The sequence below is a fragment of the Chlamydotis macqueenii genome, chromosome 15 (assembly GCF_036417535.1).
Source record: "Chlamydotis macqueenii isolate bChlMac1 chromosome 15, bChlMac1.mat, whole genome shotgun sequence".
Lineage (NCBI taxonomy): Eukaryota > Metazoa > Chordata > Aves > Otidiformes > Otididae > Chlamydotis > Chlamydotis macqueenii.
In genome coordinates, this window is record NC_141570.1 from 10,861,028 (window position 1) to 10,884,367 (window position 23,340).

The 23,340-nt window shown below is 38.7% G+C and overlaps 1 protein-coding gene across 1 annotated transcript in view; it reads left to right on the top strand.

The window, feature by feature from the left end:
* Nucleotides 1-23,340, top strand: part of SHISA9 (shisa family member 9) — a 184,943-nt gene that overhangs the window by 153,900 nt on the left and 7,703 nt on the right. The window contains exon 3 of the mRNA XM_086759889.1: nt 9,420-9,575. Coding sequence (XP_086616015.1) covers nt 9,420-9,575 — 156 coding nt within the window. The remainder of the gene's footprint in view (nt 1-9,419; nt 9,576-23,340) is intronic.

Here is a 23,340-nt window from a genome sequence, read left to right on the forward strand (position 1 = left end):
TTCTACCGTCTAAGTCAAATTTGCTGAATTTATTTTTTTCTCAATTTGCGTAGCTAGGGATATTTGCAGTGCTCAAAGTGTGTATAACTGGTGGGTTTAATTAATTTCTCAACTCTGCTACTCGAGGCAAAAGAAGATGAAGAGAATCAGAAACGTGGGTGGGAGTGCGAACACAGCACCGCTCCCTGCACTCCCACAACTCAAGCACTGGAAATTGATATGAAAGCAGGGTCTTGGTATCTCCAGAGTTCATCTGCTTATTGCCTTCTTAAAGGTTATAATCCTCTGTTTGTGAAGCCACAATGGCTTGCTCTAGAGAAGATTACAGTGTCACAAATCCTATCAGAGGATTATAAGTCTGTCAGGTTGTGAGTAATTATGAAGGGAAAGCAAACCTTCAGAGGACACAAAAATAACTTTAATAAAAGGAGATATAGTGTCACATAATAAAAGTCTACATGGAAACCCAAACTCAGACTGTAGCACTTTTGCAAAGCAAGAGTCCAGAAAATATTTCAAGAATGTGAGTGTGATAGTACAGCACGGAGCCCAAGGGAAATGAAAAGCAGGAGAGAGAGGCTTTCAGCCAGTTTAGTCACAAGGCCAGCGATATCCCACTCCCACCTTCCTCGGATGGCAGTAAAACAGCCAACTGATTTCACAGAACTCTGCTCCTACACACTTGGCGTCTAACCAGAATCAAGGAGCCCAAATCTGAAACATGGTGAAGGCCCCATCTCCTAAACCACTGTGACCACAGAGAATTCGGCACCTCATAGCATCAGAGACTTCATCTAGAAGACAGTGGTAAGCTTCAATCATCAGCTCTTGAACTTAACTGATACACAAAGATGCAGTTGTCTCTTTCCCCATTTGTAACCTGTCACACAGAGTTCAGAAGAGTTTGCAGGCATAAGATTCTTATACAGATAAATAGTTCTCATAGATTTAAACATAAAGCGGCAGCAGCACATTCAGCAAGAAAAAGACCCTTTTGCAGGAACATTGTGTGCACTTCCCCAGCTGGACTCCGATGGTGGTACAGCCTCACACCTCTTTGGCCACACTACTAATTTTCCTTCTTTTATGTTTCAATCCTCTCTAAAATAATTATTCAAAGAAATATAATCTCTGACTTTCACATAGGTGAGCGCCTGAAGGATGCAGATAGCAAATTAAAGGGTTGGATGGGGGAGGATTTGTATTGTAAAATTAGTGCTGTCCTCACCTGCACTTCAGATAAAAGTATTGAGAATGAAGAGTCCATCTGTTTTCAAGTGTGTGTAGATAAGCATTGCCTTCATCCAACAGCAGCACAGAATTCCACTGCACTGGAAGGAAACTTGGGAATTTTGCCATTTAAAAACAGGCACAGGGCATTGTTCAAGCAACAAGAGCACTCTGACTACACAGCTCACTGATACATCTCTGCAGTTTACCTCTCCCGCCAGGAGAAAGACAGTTCCTCCTAAGATATGCACCAAGGGCAGAGCACCATGGATTTTGTGACCTGGCTCCTCGATCTTCTTTCCCATATCCAGATGAGTGACATTGTCTCTGAACATCAGATCATGAATCTCCTACCATAATGCTTTCTCATAAAGACTGCATCCACAATAACCTTGTTCATCAGTGTCTCAAATTAGATCAACAACATACTAAGAGTTACTATGCCATTCTACCTCTTGCCAATTTTAGGCTTGAACCCACAGGACTTTTTAGTGTCAGTCAGTACTACGGACCCCGCTGATTCATAAACGCTTGCAGCAGGGGTTACGCTTCACTTGCCTATGCTCCATGCTGTCAGCACAGCCCACACCACCATTGTGTCATAAGGAGGTACTGAATACCTTTTTGAATCTGACAGCGTAACTGAAGATGTTCCTGGGTCCAGTATTTTTCTATTTTGGGGAAAAAAGCTTCTCCTCAGAATTCCACTGAGGATATCCATACGTGAAAGACTATCCAACCTCTACCATGGAAAACAAAAACAAGCCAAGAGGTTAATCATGTAGGAAGTGAACAGAAAACACGGCACTAGACATCAGTATGCTGAGAGACTCGCATTCAGAAGCACCATGGAGAATCAAGAGTCTAGCATGTAGCATGGGACTAACTCCTACAATTGCTTGATAGAACAGGGGAAGGCACAAGACAGTATGTTTGATGACAGGCATTTGCACTGTAGACTGTCACTTCCATTAAACAGAAACATTTTTTTTTTTGCTGGATGAAATGCCATCCCACTCATCTCAGATCCTTTTTGTGATGGTGATTAGACGGGTAGGTTGTCTGTGTTACAAGAATGTTTTTGTGACACGGTGCAGAGACAGAACAGATAACTGGCTAGCATAAATTGCAATGAAAAATACATATTGTCTCAGAGCTATCACATTTAGGGAAAATATGACTACTCACCTGACTTGTGCATCACTGATGAGAAAACAAAAAAAGTCTGCATCTCATAAGGGACAGAGACTTATAGCAACGACTTACGATACCGTTATATACAGAATAACACAACCCCACATGTTTCTGAGGGTAGAACCTCATCTTGAGAACTGCATTGCAAGGCTACAAGTGTTGAAAAATGGCAGCAGTAATGATCAAAGGTTGGAAAGGCTGTAAGATAAAGACAGACTAAAAGGAGTGAAATTATTTATTTCAGAAAAGAGACAAATATTTGAAAAGTGAAAAAAAGCATATATAATAATGAATGGTATAGAAGCTGGATTGCGAGCATCTGTTCTTGCTAAAATACAAAATCACTTAAATTACAAGGCAAAGAAATTAAGACTGGATAATAGGAATACTTTTCAGTTTAGGACTTGCGCTGGACTATGGAAAACGTTGCTGCAGAGTGCCATTAATTTAACAAGAGCTAAAATACCATTTTATGACTATGTGGAGAACAAGACCATGAAGATTTATAACAGTTAATGCAAACCAAATGGTTTAAGAAGATTGCTGTTTTGGGGCATAACCTGCATGGCTGTTTCTGGACATAACCCCTAGTGTAAGGGACAAGCACACACCTTTCAGAGACAATTTAGGGCTCTTGCACCCTCCCGTCACACATCCAGTACTGGACTGAGATTGGCTACCAAACCGGATGGATCACACATACTACGCATATGTCTGTACGTGCAAATGTATCTAATGGGTGTGCAGCCCCGTTTTGATGTACCAGCTGTTGCAGAACATATCCGTGTATGCTCCTGCGTGCAATGATGCTCTGGATTTGAATAAGAATATCCTTTAAAAACAGAACATTTAATGCAAATATGAAGGAAGGGGCAAAAAATCTAAATAAAAGACAATGACAATGGCAATATGATACCTACAAAGAGAGAAAAAAAAAAAATGAAGTTATATAGGTGTGGGAAAATGCACATACACAAAAAACCTCAGGAAGGGTGAGTTCAACTGCATTGGGACAACCTACAGAGAGGTAAGAGCAAGCATATAGGCCAAGGATTTAAGATTCATCCCAAAAGGAGGCTCAGTCCTAAGAATGAAGAACAGTCCTTCCTATCCAGGAAGGAACTGGTCTGAAAGGAATTAGTTTACAGGCATAGCCGAGTTTTTAAAATCCCACCGTTTTCATCATATCTGGGATTTTTCAGATATAGCATATACAGTTTCTGTTGGTGAGGCTTGTAGGAATGTGAGTATGGATCTGCAACTAGGGATGAGCTAGTCTTATAATTAAGTATAACACACTCAAGAACAAAGAGGCAAACATGCATGTTGGTGGCAGTGCAGTTATTGATGGGAGTGAATCAATTTTATACTCAGATCTATCCTGTTTTCATAGCTGTTATTGTCAATTTTAGTTAGTTCAGGGCATATCTTTCTCCCGAGTATCTGAAAATGCTCAGCTATTATTATACTTTGCTCCGAGTTTTCCCTTTTTTCCCCCTTGACTTCCCAGTCTTCTTTTGTCTGTCTTGTTCTCATTTCTTTTGTATGTGTGTCTGCAGGTGGCTTTTACAGCAAAATCTCATTCTGCTTTCTTGCCTTTCCCCCATCCTCTCCTGCTTTGTTCCTGCATTTCCTGTCTCATTTGTTCTTTTCCTTATGCCTGTAACTGCTCATTTACTAATAGATTCCATTCTGTGCCTATGGAGTTTTTTCATTTTCCCTGTCTTCAAGCACCAAATCACTGACTTCACTGCTACAGAAAGGAATGAATCCCCAGGCCACTCCACAGAACAGGTTTTGCTTTCCCATGGCTGAAGAGAACAGTGGCTGAGCTTCAGGGATGTTCATGGCAGGTTGTTGGCTCTCAAACAGTGAACAAGCTTATTATTGCTAGTAATCTACTGGCATCCCTTCCTCTAACTCCAAATATTACCCATAACCCTGGCAGCTTCTTGACAAGAGTAATCAAACTAGGTGAACAGCACAAGATATTCTACAAACTATGCAGAAAACAAACCAAACCAGACAGTTTTGGGGCTTTTGCCTTCTCTTACCACATTCATACACATGACATGGTTTGTCAGCTGTTTCCATACTGGGTTCTTATTTGTATTTAATAATTGCTCAGATGCTCATTCCTGGATTTCTGAATGAAGAGCACAAATTAGATACGACACCATCTTAATTGGATACAGTGCAGCAGAACTACAGCAACCAATTACATTAGCGTCGCCACCATGATGCACACTAAAGCAACTCCAAAATTCACCATCAGGGAGGGGTGGAAACACTCAAAAAAAAAAAAAAGAAAAACAAACCACTTTCACTTGAAAAATACAGTAAACTGTTAGCTGTAACATCTGGATACAAGTTTCAATTGCATAGGCTGAGATACAGGTCAAGATACTAAACAGATAACGTACTGATCAAAGTCTTCATCAACTACTGGGACTATGACCAGAAGCCAATGCCTTAGCCATTTCCAAAGGCTCATTGCTGGTAACTGGGATGTAAAACTCACTTTCCCTAGCTATAAACTGGTTTTGAAGCAGTTTTCTTCCAGATCTTATTTTCTGCTCCATTTGCCTCCCACAAGCTTTTCTATACCTAGACCTCTTAAGGTGATAGTAGGTAAAAGCACTCTTCAGCACGTGAAGATCCTTTTTGTTTTTCATTTTTCCTGTATGTTTCATTTTTGGCCAGTAGACATGAAGCTTTTGCGTGGTGAGCTCTGGCATGCTTTCTCAAGCTCTTCCTTTGTGCTGGTAGTAGGAGGACAGAGAGCGAACCACTAACACTACATTCAGAATCACTCCTCAAAGTCTGGGGAGGTCAGGAAGCAGCCTGGCATCATATTTCCTTGCTTCAGCAGAAAATAAGATAGGCTGTGAATATTGCAGGTTTTTCACAATATCGTCATTGCTAATCAGGTCTGACTATTCATGCTAGAAGCTGTGGCACAAACAGTTTTTTGACTCTTTGTGATGTTCATACTCTGTCTTTTAAAAATAAATACATAAATTGGCAGTGGCACAGTGCAGCTGGATATATGGAACACCATGCTGAACAATGCACCAGTGTCAGGTTGCCAAAAGCAACGTATCAGCACAGCCACAGCTTTCAGGTTAAAGTTGTCCCCATTCAGTGAAGTGGTAGGGATTTTTCTGGTTAAACTTTCTAAACCAATCCCATGTATCGCAAAATGTTTGGAATAATCCAATCGATTATTATTATTTGCTCGCCAAAATTTAACACTTACCTTTTTTTTCTCAATTTCCAGAAAAAATGTCAAAATCACAAGTTTAAAAATCTCAAATTTTACTTTGAGACCTTGTGAAGGAGTTGTAGACAAATTTCTGTATTTCCTAAGAGAATCCCTCCTCAGTATTGCTGAGACTGAAGCAGATTTATAAGTATAAAACAACACTGCTAAGGCCAGTATCTTTTTTAGTCATAGATGTGGATTGCCCCAGGGTAGGCAAGGCAAGTCTGGTTTAAAACCTGCTAGTTGCTCACGGCTAAGCTCGGGCTCCTCCTAGTTGTTCGACCTACACTCCCCATCACCATGCCTGCTGCAGAATTTGCATTACACCATTGTTACTTCAATTACAAACATTCCTAAATAGCATCCAAATATAGGTGAATTCACCCATCATCCTTACGTATGTGGAGAAAACATAAGTGTCCCATTTGCTCACGTATTTCTAGAAACCCAAATATAAGGAATCAGATCACACACAGTTTAGAGAGCTTGCAAACAAACACAACGTTCACCAGTTACAGTCAGTTCGTCTGAAATTTAGTCTGATTCAGATGTAGACAGATGTATATATCAAGATGAGATTTTCCTTTTAGGCCCTAGGAGTGCATTCCAATGGGAGTCTCTTTATAAACAGGAATCTTTCTTCAATATAGTTCAATGCACTTTGCCAGAATTTGGCCTTTCGCTTAATTTACTTTGTGCAAATGGCCAAATAAATGAGTAATTTGAACTGTGTCCTCTGTGTGATGACTTAGTCTTGTGTAAGCATCTGGGTATGAGCGTGGGGCACCGCGCAGTCGCTGTGGCAGTGAAAAAATGACTGTTGTTACTTTGCATAAAATTCATAATTCAAGAGAGTTCTAGGCTTTTAACAAGATGAAAGAAACAGAAAAACTATTTCTTTACTTCTTCATAAACACTGAAAGACTCAAACCCCAGCAATATTAGTAACTCAGCAACCTAGTAACACTAGTCTGGCACTGAACACCTGGATGAAAACCTAATTTGTTTTCCCCAGTACATTTCTGGGGTAACTTTCTTCACTACATTTAAAGAGCTGAATGAGTAAAAATGATAGGGCTAAGTAAGAGACAGAGCTAGAAAAACAGTCCTGGTTAACTACACCTTATTTACATTGTTTTTGCAAGTCTCTGCTGCTGCAAGTCACTTTGGCAGTGAAGGCAGCCATACTGGTTTCCCACAATACTTTCATCACAGTGAAATCATGATGTTCTGACAGACTGAATAAGGGAACTTCGTGGTAGTAGCACCTACTGAGTGCTGATTTAGCTCTACTCAGAAAAAAATTAGAGAATGTGTAAAAGGTTGACATCTTCCTTATATTAAAGGTCCCATCCATGCTGGTATCTTTAGAGTTGCCCTGTTACTGAAATACGGCTGTGCTAGCATTCCTCCTCCACAGTGTACTTGTAGATGCAATCATGAAAAAAAGACATTTGGAAAAATGGAATAATAGAATTGTAGAATGCCAGCTTGGAAGGGACCTCAAGGATCATCTGGTCCAACCTTTCTTGGCAAAAGCATGGTCTACACAAGATGGTCCAAATGAATCTTAAAAGTGTCCAATGTTGGGCAATCCACCATTTCCCTGGGGAGATGATTCCAATGTCTGATTATAGAATATGGATGTTTTGGAAAGAGTGGTCAGCTATTTTATGGTTCATGCCATTAGAGTAAGAGGCTTTCATCAGCTGTACTTTAGAGACAGAATGGGAATGGAAAAGGATTTTGTGAATTCCTGCTCTAAGAGAAGAGTCACTCCACTTGGTTACATCACCTGAGCAGAAACTTACTGAGAGATTTTATTTTAATTAATTGCTATTTTCTAATAAATAACAACTGTTTCTGTGAAAGGGTTGACTTAAACTTACCCTTTCAAGGTAAATCTATTCAAAAAGATTCAAAAAGTGTTCCAAGACTTTTTTGGGGAATTCAGGAACAGAAAAGTTTCCATTTTTCAATCCAAAATAACATTCGTCTTTTTAAAAGTGAGCCAATTTATTCTGTGTGGGCATATATATACAAAATTTTGAAATCATAACAAAACGCTTCTCCTGATCTGACATACTATTTACAAAAAAAGTCCAACTTCAGATTTCATTTGTTTGGTAAAAGAAAAAAACCACACTTAGTGAAAAACTCTTTTGTTATGGGAAAATTATTTGTCATTCAGCTCTGCCTACTATCCACAATCAGTTTGTTCCCTATTAACAACCAGTAACAGCAAGAAGAATCATACTGTTACTAGTTCTAGCACTTCTACCATTTGTGCTGCCCTCACAACTTTTTGCACGTGTATGGGGTAGAAGCACATGATCACGCGGCTCTGCAGAGGCAGGGGCAGCCTCAGTCTGAACCACAGAGACTACACCAGACAGCAGCAATAGTGAAGAAGTTCTTAAAAAACATCGTACCTTTCCTTTTCTCTCCCAGCAGTACATCTGTTAACTGGCTTCAGAGTGTCTGCTCATGCACTCAGCTTCATTAATGAGATGTGGAAAGCCAAGTGGCTCAACTCCCTTAAAATCCTGGCAAACTGCGGAGATATTTGGCTCCTGGCAGATCCTGTGCGCACTTGGGGGGTGGTCCACTCACTCCATCAAAATAAGCCTTCTTTCCTCTAACTGCCCAGCTTTCTTTCTACATAATCATAAGCTTGTGCTTGATGCTGTGGGAGTTACTGTATTGTCACCAATTCAGCACCATGGTTCCACTGCAGGAGAAAAATGCACTTCCCTGTGATTTCAGAAGCCATGATAAGGTTCTAGGACCGACAATCAGCTCCAAATATCTCAAAATCCACAGCATAGAGAAAGACTCAGCAAAAAAGATTTGCTGACCACGTTGAAATCAGTTGAAATTTAGGTTTGCACATGGAGTGCAGCATATAATTCTGACCAAACTTTTTTAGAGGCTGGAATCAAACATTAAAATCAGATAATAAATTATGGTATATCTTAGAAAACCATCCAAACTGTATTCTCTACTACAAAGGAACAAAGCAACTACAGAATGGATATGGGGTGAGTGCTGGTATGAGCAGTAATTAGCTCCTGCTTTTAGGTATGTCTGCTACAGAAAACGTTACCTTGACATGATATTGCGATACCTACTGTCGGAGAAAAGGGCAAAATGTAAGGACAAAGCATGATCTTTGAAGAAATTACCTAATGACAGTCATGAGCCAAAATTGCACATTCTGCATTGTGGGGCATGTCTACAGAACACAACAAAATGCTGTGCAAATAACCAAGCTGGCTCTGGTATTCAAAGCAGTGTAACTGCATATATGCAGCAGCCTGCCTGAGTCAATTTAAATCAGCCTGGCTCTTTAACTGCAGAGTGACACTACTGCTGCCTTGTATTCAAGCGACATTGGAATAAACTTCAAGTTTTGGTTTGTATCCTAATGCTGCAGCAAATTCAGTCTTTGCGTTGGTGTTCAATTGTCTTGAAAACCTATTTTTTAGTTCAAAGATCTTTTTATACAAAAGTTAGCATGTACTGCTACAATCATTCATCAGCCTTCAATCATGCCATTAACTGTTTGAAGTACAAGTTTGCTGTACTCAAACTCCCACTTCATAGTAAATAGTGTTTTGTTGTATTAAATCTCATCACATATCCTGTCTAATCTGTACTGGGTAATGATGTTAAAACCTTAAGACCGATTTATTTTCTTCTTAATGCTTGTCAATTTTATTTACTACAGATCCACCACAGATGAATAACATCATGCCAACATCTCCCCTCCTGCCTCAGATGGCACATCAACATTCCTATCCCAGTCTGGGACAGATCACAAACCCATATGAGCAACAGCCCCCAGGCAAAGAACTTAACAAGTACGCCTCTCTAAAGGCAGTTGGTAAGTAAGCAACACAATGTATGACTTCTTTAGATCAGTATGTTGCATTTGCTGTTGTCAGCTGACATTCTGCTTCAAAGTTAAAAACAAAGTCTTGCTCATCTGGACTGCTTCATTATAGAATTTCAAACAGAATATCATGTTAGTTGGAAATATATTAAAATTAACGGGGACTAGAACTAGTTACAAGAAAATTACATGTAAGAATTGGTGATCACGTGCATGTGTGTCTATATGTGCATACAAAACCACACCATACCGACTGCACACCATTTTTCAGCGGGTTTCACCTGTGTTGTATGCATAGTGCTCAGCCCTAGTTCTTTATGCCCTGAATACGCCTACCTATGCATTTCCGTATGTATTTGCCATACCTATCTGCACGGAGAAGAAAAACATCACAGATGCAGCAAATTTAAAGTATATCATTTAGATACCTGCTAAATACTTTCAAAAAGAGAAGATTATTGTACACTTCCAAAGTAAGAGCTTTCACATTTTCTGCAGGATGGGCATTAATAGGTCACTGGAAGAATATTGAGGCCTCATGATGTCAAACAACTAGTGCACCATAAAGCTCCTAATAAAGATCTCAGTGGTGGCTATTTTCTGCGATTGATTAATGTAATACACTCCTATTTTATTAAGCGAATGAGGAAACATCCTCAAAGAAACAGTTGTGAGGAGGCAAAATGACAAGAGTGGGTAAAGATTTCAACATAACTTTACCATTGGAAGCATAAGTTGGTAATAATTTTCAGGGGCTATAAATACCTGCTGCACACCACATGAAGACAGAAAGCCCTTATCACCTTACATTTCAGTCCCCTTCTAGGCAACAATAAATTGAGAACTGGGGAGGGTCTATTCATAAACAACTTCTCGCTAACCCTTGCTCAGCTTACACATATGGATGTTAACATAATTTCCCCATAATTTAGAGCAGTATCACACTGCCTGTTTCCAGACAGAGCCATTTGTCTCAGAAGGATGGCAGAACAATTGAGAACATTCTGACTTAAGAATCTAGTATTCATCACGCCAGAAAAATTTTTCATCAGAAATGACATTGCTTTATCTCAGCTTCAGGATAGCAGATCTCCAACAAAATGTACATCGGAGTCCCATCTAAAATAGTTTAGCTTTGCTTTAGCTTGCCGTTTTTGTTTCTCACAAGTGGCGTTTTCTAATCTGTTTATAAAAAGACGAGTTAATCGCTTTCTGCTGAATTTTGAATAGAGACACAGAGTAGCTTTACAATTCCTTCTTCAAAAGGTGACACTGCGTAATGATCTGGTGACTATTACAGATTTATGCACTAATATGAGGCTTCTTTTTCAGATGTCAATTTAGGTCAAGCCAATCACCAAAGCTTAAAGGTACTTAAGCATAATAAAATGAGAGAAGTTTCTTTTGAGTGTTTAATCTCTCATCTGCCGAAGAGCCACTGAACTCAGATATTTCTTGAGTGTCCGAGTACAAGTTTTTTAAGCAGCTAGATTATAACCATACAGTTAAATCAACCTTGAAAGATTGTGCACTTCAGCTCCAAAGGTTGTATAATGCCTCTCAGAATCTTAAACTAAATTAAACACAACTTCTAGGGATGTTTTCTTCCAGGAGGATTACACCATCTTCCCATGTTTTTCCCCTATCCTTCCTATCCCCTCTTTCTTTTTTTCCCTGTAACTGGTCTGAGACCAAATTAGCCAAGTTTTAGATTCAGGTGATTTTTCACCAAAAAAAAGTATAAAAGTGCTGCATCGTTATCCAAGCTTTTCAGCAGAAAACAACAGAGATTTTGAAACTGTATCCATTCACACCTTCTCTCTGGACATAAGGAGTAACAGTTAAATATGCATCAAGCTAGCCAGACCACACACTGCAGAATTCATATTGGCTTTATGAGCAGCCTACATCGGTCCCACCAATTTAAATTTAACCTGACATCTTTTGAACAAACAGACATAGAATGAGTTCGCGCTGACCTGGTACTCGTGTCACAGAGCAATGGCATTTTTCATATGCTCACATTCAGAGTTGTGTTTCCTGATCCCTACAGCAGGTTAACGAGTGCACGCAGTCCATTTCCCTTTGCGTTCATTGATAGTGGCTTGAGCGTGGATTCATCTGCCACAATAGAAATTGAATAAGGAGTGCGTTATATATTTCTCCATGTGTTTAAGGCAAACCATATTAATTTAAGTGCCTCTTACTCTGCATGATCCCATTGTTTGGGTGTAGTCCACTGTCCTTAATTCTCTTCTTTAATGGGAGGTAGAGAAAGAAGCATTCCTATAGCTTTGTAGCAACTGTAGCTATAGTACATTAATATCACTCATCATAATGTGGCCATGAGTAGTAAGAAGTTCAGATAACTGAAAAAGTGATGCTTTACCAGAGGCACTATTAAATTAATTTCCACACAGCTGCTTTCTTCTGAACTACAGATGTCCTAAAAAATTGGTGGTCTAATTTTAGAAGTGAGCTACTCATCCCTCAGTGACAGGCTGCTGTGAAAATTCAGTTCACAGAAAAGTAGCGAGTCACAGTAATCTCTGTTCTGGATTGTGCTCAGGACCCGCATTAAATTCAGTACCTAAGACTCAAGTGCTTGTGAAAACAAGAGACAACAGTGCCATTGCTATTAACTTGTGTTTTGTTACTGAACGAGAATTATCAATACCTTGGTAGCGAGGCCACGTTGATCCCTAGGGAGCCATTTTCAAGCTACACCCTAGACTCCAAATCATACGGCTTAGCAGAGTGCAACTCGAAGCTGGACTGTTAACACATGTATGCGATGCAACGCGTGCATTGCAGAGTGTCCGATTTTGAAACGGCCAATGTGGATGTTTTTATGTCAATCAGTTCAAACTGCACAAACCCTTACACACTCGATGGAAGAGGATATTTTCCTCATTTCTTGTTAGGAATTTCTTTATTTGTTGCAGCCTCCAGAATTCCCGAAGTACTGACCAGCAGCTACTGACCAAATTCACCTTTTCCCCTCAGTGTCTGCTGGCATTTAGATCTCTGATGCGAGGACATGCTGTGCCTGTTTTATATTCTCAAATGAGTGCCTGGAGTACAACAAGGTAATAGTGAGTTGAGATTTACTTACTTTCCCTCACTGCACCAAAGTTTACTCTCCTTCTACCTTAACACATACATCACCAGGCAATAATCAGCAGAAGGTAGAGGACCCCTTGGAAACCAGACAGAGCAACAGGCTCTTCCTGACAGAATAGGTAAGCAATCCATCTCCTAGAATCTCTAGCCTATCTGACTGACCGATAGGTGCCGTCTGTTCATCCATCATTTGTCCACTCCTGAGCCAGATAATCTTTTTTCAACAGTGCCAAATCTGTTCCGCCAAGGAATGTCAGAGACTGTATCTAGGACCAGTCCCACAAAAAGTGGTCACTGAATGCTGTGCACCAATAAAGCACCCATTATTTAGGTATTTCAATTTTCTGGTCACCTGAGACAATACGATCCTGCATTCCTTCGGTGCTTTTGCAGTATTTTATTATTTAAATGAAAAGTGCAGAAAGAGGTTTTTCTGCATAAATCATTCTTATTTCCAGTTCATCAACCATGTTTTTACTCCATGCTTAAATGGTTATTGCTCATTTAAGCAATCCTGACATGCCTAAAGCTACAAGTGGATGGAGATCTTGTATTTGAACACCTTCATGAAATTCAAGTCCCAGGACATACAAAGGTAGCTCATCACAAATTTTTATATGCATCATGTGGACACTCATTCAGAAAGCATGAACAATCCAACTTCAAGTTCCAGTCTGCTAAGCTGTTAAGAGTTGGAGTCCATCCTGTTGCTTAATAGGAGTTTTCTAGAGCTCAAATTGGCCTCACTATCCTGAGGTACTAATTATATTTACTCAGTGACTCACATCTTCTGCGAGCCTAGCTCAGTAACAGTTAACTTTCTTTCCCGAGTTTCAGGAAGTGCAAAGTGACAAGCTTTCTTTAGAACTTCTTGCAAAAACTAAAAAATACCTCACAACCAACTTTCTAAAGCCCTGCAGGACTGGGAGAAAGATCACTCAGTTGCTGAAGAGGTGCACAGACATACATGTAAAACCTGAGAATACAAGTATTTCTACAGTTGAACATTATTTCTTTCATAAACTTTCTTCTTTCTCTCTCTCAAATATACATACACAAACCTTTGAGGAGCTGACTAGGCATGACTTAAGATGAGATAACTCAGCAAGTTAAAGTTTTTGTCCCCCCTAAAAAAAACTCCACCCCAAGAAAAACAATGGACAGAATTCCTCCCTGAAACTGAGATGCAGAAAGCCTTCAGTGATGCTGGGAGTTGTAGTCCCCTGGGGAATGAAATCAGATCTAATGGATTGGATATAGTGAAGCTATAACTGTCAGCAGACTCACCATCACATCTCTGAGTCTACAGCTCCCAGCATTTCTTGAAGCTTCACCGTTCTTTGATCCCAAAGAAAACGCTAGACTGTGCTCCAGCTCTGCTTGCAGCTGCAAAACTCCAAAGTGGGATTCTGCAAATATGACACTCAAAGAATAAATATCTCCTGGTTTGGTCACTATGTAGAAAATACTGTGGCTGCAAGTGCGCCAATGTACAAGACAACTTCTTGCTCAAAAAGGTGAAGCATGTGAGAAAACTGTCTCATTTGTTTGTCCTTTACATCTACCCTCACAGAAGGATCCAAAGGAGAAGGTCACCAAAAAGTTAACTCTAAGGTGTTATCTTTGAATCATCCTCCTATCTGATGTGAAATTTAGTGGTGCCTTCTCTTAAGCTTCAGATCTTTAACTTCCATAGAAATGTTTGTATGTCTACGCAAATACAAGATCTGTCTTATGAGAACAGACGTGTCTTCACAACTTCCACTTAAGAATCTCACACCTATCTCACCAGAAGATGAGATTCTGTGCAGTTCCCTATAGCTCATTGTGCTCTACCTCAGGAACTTCTGTATGAAGATAAGGAGGACTGGAAAGAAATACTATAATTGGAAAAATGGAAACACACAACAGGGAAAAAGGTCTGCCCATGCACTCACAGTAGCTGATACTTTTAGAAAAAGTAGAACTACAGAATGATTGGACACAATGTGTTTGTGTTACTTCACTTTCCTATACCAACCACACTGTTACACTGGCAGGTGAATATTCATGTTTCTTTGGAAGGCTTAAAAATGAATTGAGCTTTCATTTCAAAGAACAAAGAAATTTTCAGCTACTACTTCCATAAGAAGTCCCACAAAAATGGATTAAAAAAAAATCTGGGACATGGGAGTAGCTCCCTGGATTTAACCTCACAAAAACAGACAAGGAAGTATAGATTAACGCATCATTTGTCATATCCAGAGGGTGATTCAGTTAATGATTCCATCTATCTAGATGGATAATGCTAGACTAGGCAATCTGCCTGCTTCAGCACTGGAACTACAGATCTGTCTGAAGGAAGTATGACATAAAAGCTTAGTATCTTTTTATTATTATTCTTTACTTAGCACAGTGCGGCTGGAGAATTTGCAGCTTTTCAATGTTCGTTTGTTAAGAAAGTCTTTCATACTTTAATCTTTGCTTCTCCTTCAGGCACAGGAGAAAAGCCAAGGAGCACGAGTAGCAAGCCTCACTAACCAACCCCCCTGCTAGCACTGTTCCCTCAGCCTTCTGGTTTCCCAAGTGGATGAAGTGCCAGTGTCACTTGTTCCACCTGTGTCTTCTGCTAAGACTCTCCAAACTTCCCATCCTGTCCAGTGTGTCCAGCCTTTCAAGATCTTTTCTTGCTTTCACTGAATAATTTAATTGTTTTCTCTGTTATTTACCGAATTGGCTTCTGATACTCGCAGGCACTCTGTCATAGGTAAATAAAAAACGTTTGGGGATTCTTGATCAAAATATTTTCCTATTTTATCATTCAGCACACTCATTTCTTCTTCCAGTGAGGTAGCTGTATTTTAATTATCAATATGTTGTTTGTGCAAAGCCTCAGTATCTTGAGCAAGATCAACTGCATCACTGATTTTCTTTTACAGCCTTTTAAAGAAACAGCATTTTACTATAAAATCTACAGGGTGATACTCTTTCTGAGGCTGGGGAATTCTGCTCTAAGTACTCAGACATCCAAGCAGCCATTGCCCATGCCATGCTGCAGCAAAGAAATGGAGCTGTGAAAAGGTAACTCTTCAGAGGTATGCTCGTCTTGGCAGAAGCAACATCTAGGCTGCTGGGAAACTGCAAATAGTCCTCCTTTTGCAAGAAGCAGTTTTAACACCAAAATAAGACACTCAGACATTCTCATCTACATTGTCTCATTTTTAAGACTTCAGCAACACACTGAACTTGTGAAAGAGGAAATCTGTCCTCCAGGTCATTTTAGCTTAGGTTTATCTCCGGATTTTTAGTTTTCTGGGTTGGATTCACACCTAGTGAATTTGGTTGTTTTTTTTTTTCTGAATCTGGTTTTACAGTGGATGACAAATGTTTATAAGGCTCTAATAAATTCTTAACTGACTTTTCATACTAAAATAGCAAATTTAAATCTGTGAATCCTTAATTCTTTTTTTTTTAAAACAGTGAAAATGAAACAGTCACCAACGAAGTCATAAAAGTTCAGATTATAAACAACACTCCACAATCCATTTGTAGTCACACATCACAGAGGACAAACCCTTCCACTGAAAATTAGGTTGATTCTCTGGAAACTAGTTGATTGTTAAAATCCTTATTATATGATAATGAATCAAAATGAAACAAAGTCATTTTCTCCATTTTATAATGCACAACGGGCCGATCTAAAATAACACTAACATGAGTCCAGCTGACCACTAGAGAACGTCAGTCTTTCAGGTTTTTTTAACTGTCTTTTGCTTATCTTTTGTCTTTGAAGACTGCAGTCTTCACAGGTAACAAGCTTACAATAACCAGCTTTATTTCCATCTGTTGAGATGAGTGATGGCCACAGAAAGGAAATTAGTAAATCTAAATCAAGCATGGGTTATTCAAACCTATTTGTATGAAACATTAATGAATTACGTGTGAGATTTTTTACTTGTTAAGTGATGCAAAGACATGAATGAGTAAAACTTTAGGCTATACCACTGAGTAAAAGTGAACCAATAAAATTCAAAGCTCAGTTCATGCAAAGACAAAGTCTAACAATGTTAAGCATTTTCACTTGCAACCCCTCTTAAATATCCTTCTCCGTAACTTTTTTATTTTGCACTATAAGCATACATCTACACATAAACATACTTCTCATTCTGCTATGCAAAATTTTTATTGATTACCTTAGAGGTTGATCATGAAGATATGAAAATAATTGTGAATACTTGCAGATAAATAGCAACACTGTGGGATCCCAGCTAAAGTCTAGATTTAGTCTAAGTGTGACTTTTACAGTTCCAACCACGGAGCCTACACATCAATTGCACTGGTTGTTCTGAACATACTCCACTCATTTCCCCCCCTGGACTGTTAGCTGTGCAGGTCATTTACAGCAGTATTTTTGCAATAAGGTTCATACAGGTGCTGAACATATGAAGAACCACATGTTGAAGAACCACTTGCAAGTGGTTCTCAGAAGTGCCAAATAATCAAAACTTATAACTTTACTGGTGACCCAAATCCCCTCACAGATGTTTTTTAAAAAATTAACAGAGATTTTGAGAATCTGCAGCACTTAGAAAGTATTCTAAATTCAGCACATGGAAGTGAACTTCTAAATTATTTCTAAGTGTCAACTTTGGATTAATTCTTGAGGTAAAATCTTGAAGATAATTTTCTTGAATTAAATTAAAAGTTTCTCTAAATAGAGGCTTTTGGGGACCACTTTTATTTATTGAGTAGTCTTTCATGTTGACAATATTCAAATATAAATCAGGTTATAATTGATCCAGAAATTTTCTTTTTAAAACTCAAAAGGTGAAAAAGAAAAGTAGCTTTTTAAGGAAGGGTTTTGATTTAAATTTTCCCAAGAACTGACCAAAGAGAACAAGAATAATGGAATGAAGCCAGAAAGCACAATTCTGAAATCCCACTACAATCAATATGCTTAATTCAGGAATAAATTTATGAATTTTGGGTTTAAGAAGCAAACCCAGTTAGAAATAGACTTTAATTTCTATAATCATACTTCATTTCCCTTAGTTCTACTGATTCACATTGGAGTTATTTTTGCATAAAAGTATTATTACTTCAATCTGCCTCCTTGTAGACGACAGTGTTTTAGACTATTTCATTCAAGTCTGTGGCATTTACAGCTACATTTAAGCAGTTACGAGGATTATTTTATTGCAAGTCAAGTTTACCTAAATAAATAATTCATACTTTTTGGTTCTTACCAAATTCTAAAAGCTTTCATGTTCTTCAGCTTTGTACATGGATAGATGTCAACAGCAGTAGTGTGATAGTCTTTGGAATTACCCATGAATACCAATGAAGACTAGTAAGACAACTGATAGGAATGAATCCCTTATTAACATTATAATATAAATAGCAGCAGTTATCTGTCTGCTATTTTGGTTCTGCAAAGGATGTTCTAAAGTCAGTAAATGTGTTTAAGAGAGAAATTACACAGATAAAAGCCATAGAGATCACTGCTTTACTCCTACACATTCATACTATAATAACAAAGGGCTTGCTGTGTGGAGAGAGGAAGAGCAATAACATGATTTGTAATGCCCACAGTTAATTTTTCCAGAAGCCCTTCCCCCTGACAGCTTATTTGAAGGATAAGAGGAAAAGAGAAGCTGGAAAAAAAAAAAAATCTGATATGTAGTAGCTGTGATACTAAAACATGAAAAAATCACCGTGAAAATATTAGTCTGTCCCATCCTAATGATAATATTAAGTACAATAGGTAATTTTTAGAGTGGGAAAGTATGCAAAAAGCTTTCTAGTCTATGGATGGTGCTCCTGCAAAAAGCTCACCTTCCCTTGCAAGGGACCTGCCACGGCAGGGGAAGCTCATCTGCAGAAGCTCAGTGCTGTTGGTTCTCATTTTCACCAGTAATGGTTCTGATTGCAATTCCTGGAAAAAAGGCAGAGGTGGGAGCTGAACACTCCGATATTGCAGGAGCCTTGTGTCTGTAAGCGCTATTAAATATTCATTGAAGTGAGCTTCATTACTGATTCTTCCTTGACTGTCTGTCAGTCACAAATGCTTTTTGCTTTGTATGGAGGCTACTCAGAGGGTTCTGTTCAGAGCAGGCATCAGCTCTGCTTTGCCTTTGGGTCTGGCCAATCTGTGTGAAAACCTTATTAAACCAATTTTCTTCTGAGAGTGCAAGTTTTGCAACTGCCAGGAAACACTTTCTTTTCTGTTAGATACACATCTCTGGTTTGGAAACCTCTGACAATTATGCACAAGACTTTAATAAAACAAATGCCATGCAGGAGAGAGGGAGACAGGAAGAGAAGGAAAGGAGAAGGAAAAATCCAGAACTGGATGTGTGCAAGTACAGCTATGGAATTACTTCCTAATTTTTTTTTCTCTTGCTTAATAACTCTCTCTTAAAAAGGATCCCTTCTGGCAAAAAGAATAGTAAAAGATAACTTTCTAATGGAAACAACTTATGCCACAGCTAATTTGGGAAAAAAAAACCCACTTCAATTCCAAATGATTGCTAAAAATTCTTTAAAATTATAGCAGTTAAGAAACAGATCAAATCAAAATAACTCCTGCAAAAAACAGTTATTACATCACTGGGATTTGTTTTTTCATTTAACCAGTACAAATCAAAAAGCCTTTAGGCCTCATCTTCAGAAATAATGGTATAAATCCAGTATGATACCAGTGGGAAGACAGAAACTCGGTTTTATTTCAGCACTAAAACCACATTAATTATGTATTCAGAGACCTGAACTGGGTCTTCTGTGTCCTCATGCAGCTTTCTATATCATCACAACTAGGAGTATTTGCACCTGATTTGTGGCTGATTCAGACACATGTTTAAGAGTTAAAACCAGCAGCATACTAGAGGAAACAAAAACATCTAATAAAAAGTATTAAAACTGAAAATGAAATTCAGCACACAGTGGAATGCCAACAGCAATCTGTGAAAAAATGAAATTAGGTTCATGCTAAGAACAGTTATTAGAAATAAATGTGGTCAGGACTATAACAGCTTTTTCAGTCAACGTTAAATAAGATAAATTGACACCTTAAGGAAAAACAAACACACATTTTTAGATGCTGAATCACATTGCAGAACACTGTGAAATTTTTTCTGACGTGACCCACATACTAGTCAGCGTGCAGCCTGCCAGGACAGCCCACCTGGTTCGCGGTCCAGTCCCAGGAGCAGGGCGCGCCGCTGCATGCAGGCTGCCTGAATCACCGACTGCAGCAGGAGGGTCTGTTATTGCACATGACTGCACAGGTCTTCTGCAAACATACAATGAAGCAGTGCTCCTGAAATAGTTAGGAAGCCCTGCCCTTAAACAAACTGAAGGTACACACCAACTGAAAAGGTTACAAACAATTCCATGTTTTTGTTGATGCATGAAAGCATTGCTGCAAACTTTTGACACAATCAGATTTGTCCTAACTGATTTGCTTGAGAAGCATTAAAAACGACCCAGTGAAAAAGCAAGCAAGGTTACTGAAGGAAGAAGTGGAAGAAGCCTTTTAAGCAAATCTCCTAAGTGTTAACCTCTTTGGCTTCGGACAGCATTTTTAGAAAGCAACCCAAACTCATTTCCTATAATCAGTTTATGCTGCAGTCATGCTTTATTCAGAAGTTAAGCATGACAGCATGACTCCTTAAATAGTTTCTATTTCAAAAGGCAAGTTTTCTTACCATATATACGGTTTCCAGTAAAACTCAAACTGATAAATATGCCTAAATGAGATAAAATGAAATAAATATTTTCACAGTAGAAATTTTCATATTTATTTGCCATTGTAGATGCCATGAAAGGACATGAGCTTAGAGGCCCTGGGGGGGGGGGGCAATTACAGGACAGCCACTGGCTGCACTTTCAAAGATGTATCAGAGATTTGAATACATAATTCTCAAACTTTTTTTTACAGTTTCATCCATTGGTTCAGGAAAAGAACGGGCAATCTTATTTCCTTCTCAAGTTTATCATTCATTGCATGCTATTGAACCATCAATTTAACATCTTGATGCTTGAATTTAGAATGTTAAATCACTTGAGGATATAACAAAGTAGTGTGATCTCTGTCTATCTGCATGCAACAGATTTCACGTCTCCTGAAAACATTTACAATTTTAATCTTAATTTGACACGATGCAGCCACCATTTGTTTCCAGGTTGACAGAATCTATTCATTCTGGTAAATCAGAAAAGCTCTGTTTTTCTTACTCTCTGCATGTCATTGCTCTCTACATTAGGCATAATGTGTGTGTGTCTGGAGTATTTTGACCAAAACCAAATCATGGTATCACTGCAGCACTACGCAAAATCAAATAACAAATATTGCAATTTAATACTATGTAAATCAATGCAGTGAAATATACAAAGCCCAACTGGAAAAGCTGTTTTACGAGTGCAAAGAGAAACCTGCCTAAATTTACGCAAGTAAAGAAATGTTTGTAAAAAGCAAACCAAAAAATAGACTTTGCAGTGCTGTGCTTTTCTGGCACATTGTCAGAAGAGCGGTGCTTCTGTTTTAAGACATGTGGCAGCTCTTGTGTTCCAGGGAGCTGTAACCCTGTCCAGGAGGTATCACACATGATGTCTGGTGCCTAAGGAGTTAATCAAATTCTATCTCAGTGTTCCCAGCCAAGCAGCAGCCTTTGCTGCCTGTAGTGGATAAAGAAAACATTGCTGAGACTGGAGGCTCTACTTACCAAGTCTAATTACACTCCTATTCTAAACCATTCCTAATGTGTTTCAAACGCCAGAAATATTCTGGCCTCTTCAGCCTTTCAGAAACTGTCATGAAAGTAATCGATAGAAGTGTAGAAATGTTTGAGCCTACATATTTATGTTTCATCATGTCTCATATCATGAAAGTAGAATTTTATTTCACTGGAAAAACAAAATGCAATCTTATGTCTGGAGGTGGACAAGCTCCTTTCAAACAATGTCTGTACGGGTATAGGTTGATATAATATGTCTTTTCACGCTTGGTCCCTCTCCAGATGACTATAAGAAATGCGTAAAAAGATAAAGTGGTAAAGGGAGTCAGGAGAGGAATAACATAGAGCTACACAAAGTAGGTTATACCAAAATTATTATTTAAGTAATTTATGGGTGGTTCTATGCATTATGAATTTTTCTTTACCTCTGCCAGTAATAGTAAATAAAAATAATGAGAAAGAATTCAAAGACATAAAATATTATCCTTTTCAGAATGTCGTAAATAAAGGCAAACTAATGTTAGAACTTTTGAAGGAAGAAAGGCAAATATTTAGGACAGAAATAAATGCTCTGCAGCGACAGGCTGAATTCTGCATTCTCAGAGCTCGATATAAGAACAGAGAAGGAGGGATGCAAAAACAATTTTAAATGGCCTTCACCCTTTCTTAGAATTTAGTACGGTTTAAAATTGCTGCACCTTATACACAGTCACTCCAGTGCCCATGAGATGAGAACAGCTAGTGACCAACCATGAAGTAGCTACATTCCTTCCTCTTGGCCACGTAGAGATCTATCATATCATCCTACCCACTGCAGGCATTGTATGACAGAATCGTGTCTATTTGCAACATCTAGCTGTATTCTGTTTTCCAACAGACTTCATGTTACGCAAAGTAAATTCTTCCATGCTTCATGACGCATGGTGAACCACTTCATCCAAAAGGCAGGTCATTAGTTACTTGGTTTTACTGAATGGAACACACTGTCCAGTTAATGTATTGGATCCAATTCATACCTGGGGACAGTTAACCTGAACTCAGTCCATGTTAGGTTTTTCCCTTCATCCAAGAAAAAAACAAAACAAAACAAACTTGTGCTAGTGCGGAAATGATACCTCTTTTGATTTTCAAATAAACTTCTTCCAAAACTCTCACGTAGAGAGTTGGCTTATATCTTGAAAGCCTTTGAACATCCTGTCTTAGATGCCAGCTTAGAAAAGCAAATGAATCAGCTTCAGACAGGATCAACAACAGCACCACCAAAGGCAGCATGCTAGTACTTCCTTGGGCAAAACTCTCATGTTGTCTTTGAGCCAGGACTCATTACCCTTTTGTCTTTACCTGAATTTTCACTTGCATTACTTAGAGAAGGTTCCCGCAGCTTCAGGTAACTGCACTAACATCTCAGCAGAGTCATGGCTGTAGAAGCAAAGCCTTGTTCTAAACTGTTAAATATTACATAGGGATAGCTTTAGTGTTACACAGAAGACATCTACAAACAGGCAGTTAGTGTATTTTAGCTGTTATCTGCCATGTCATTATAGTCATTTCATTGCTATCCCAACCCCAGTATTTTCCATTGGCTTGCTTTCTGTATCTCTAGCCCCAAATTTGAAACACAGTCTCTTTGTGGCTAGAATAAAGCTCTGCATTTCACAAAGAAGTTTTTAAAACATGTTCAGATAACAAACAACTCTGTGAAATGTCTACTGAGAAACAGGGTTCCCTACATATTTTTTTTTATCTTCTGCTTGGGACTGCAAGCTTTCACTGAAACGTAGGTTTTGGTTTGTTTTTTTTTTTTTAAAAAAAAAAAAAAGCCTTTAGAGCTTTTATAAGGCCTCACTCCTTTGTGGATTCTCCTCTCTCACTTCAGAGGTTTCTTCTCACTCCTAGGTGCCTACTTTCACAAAAGCTGT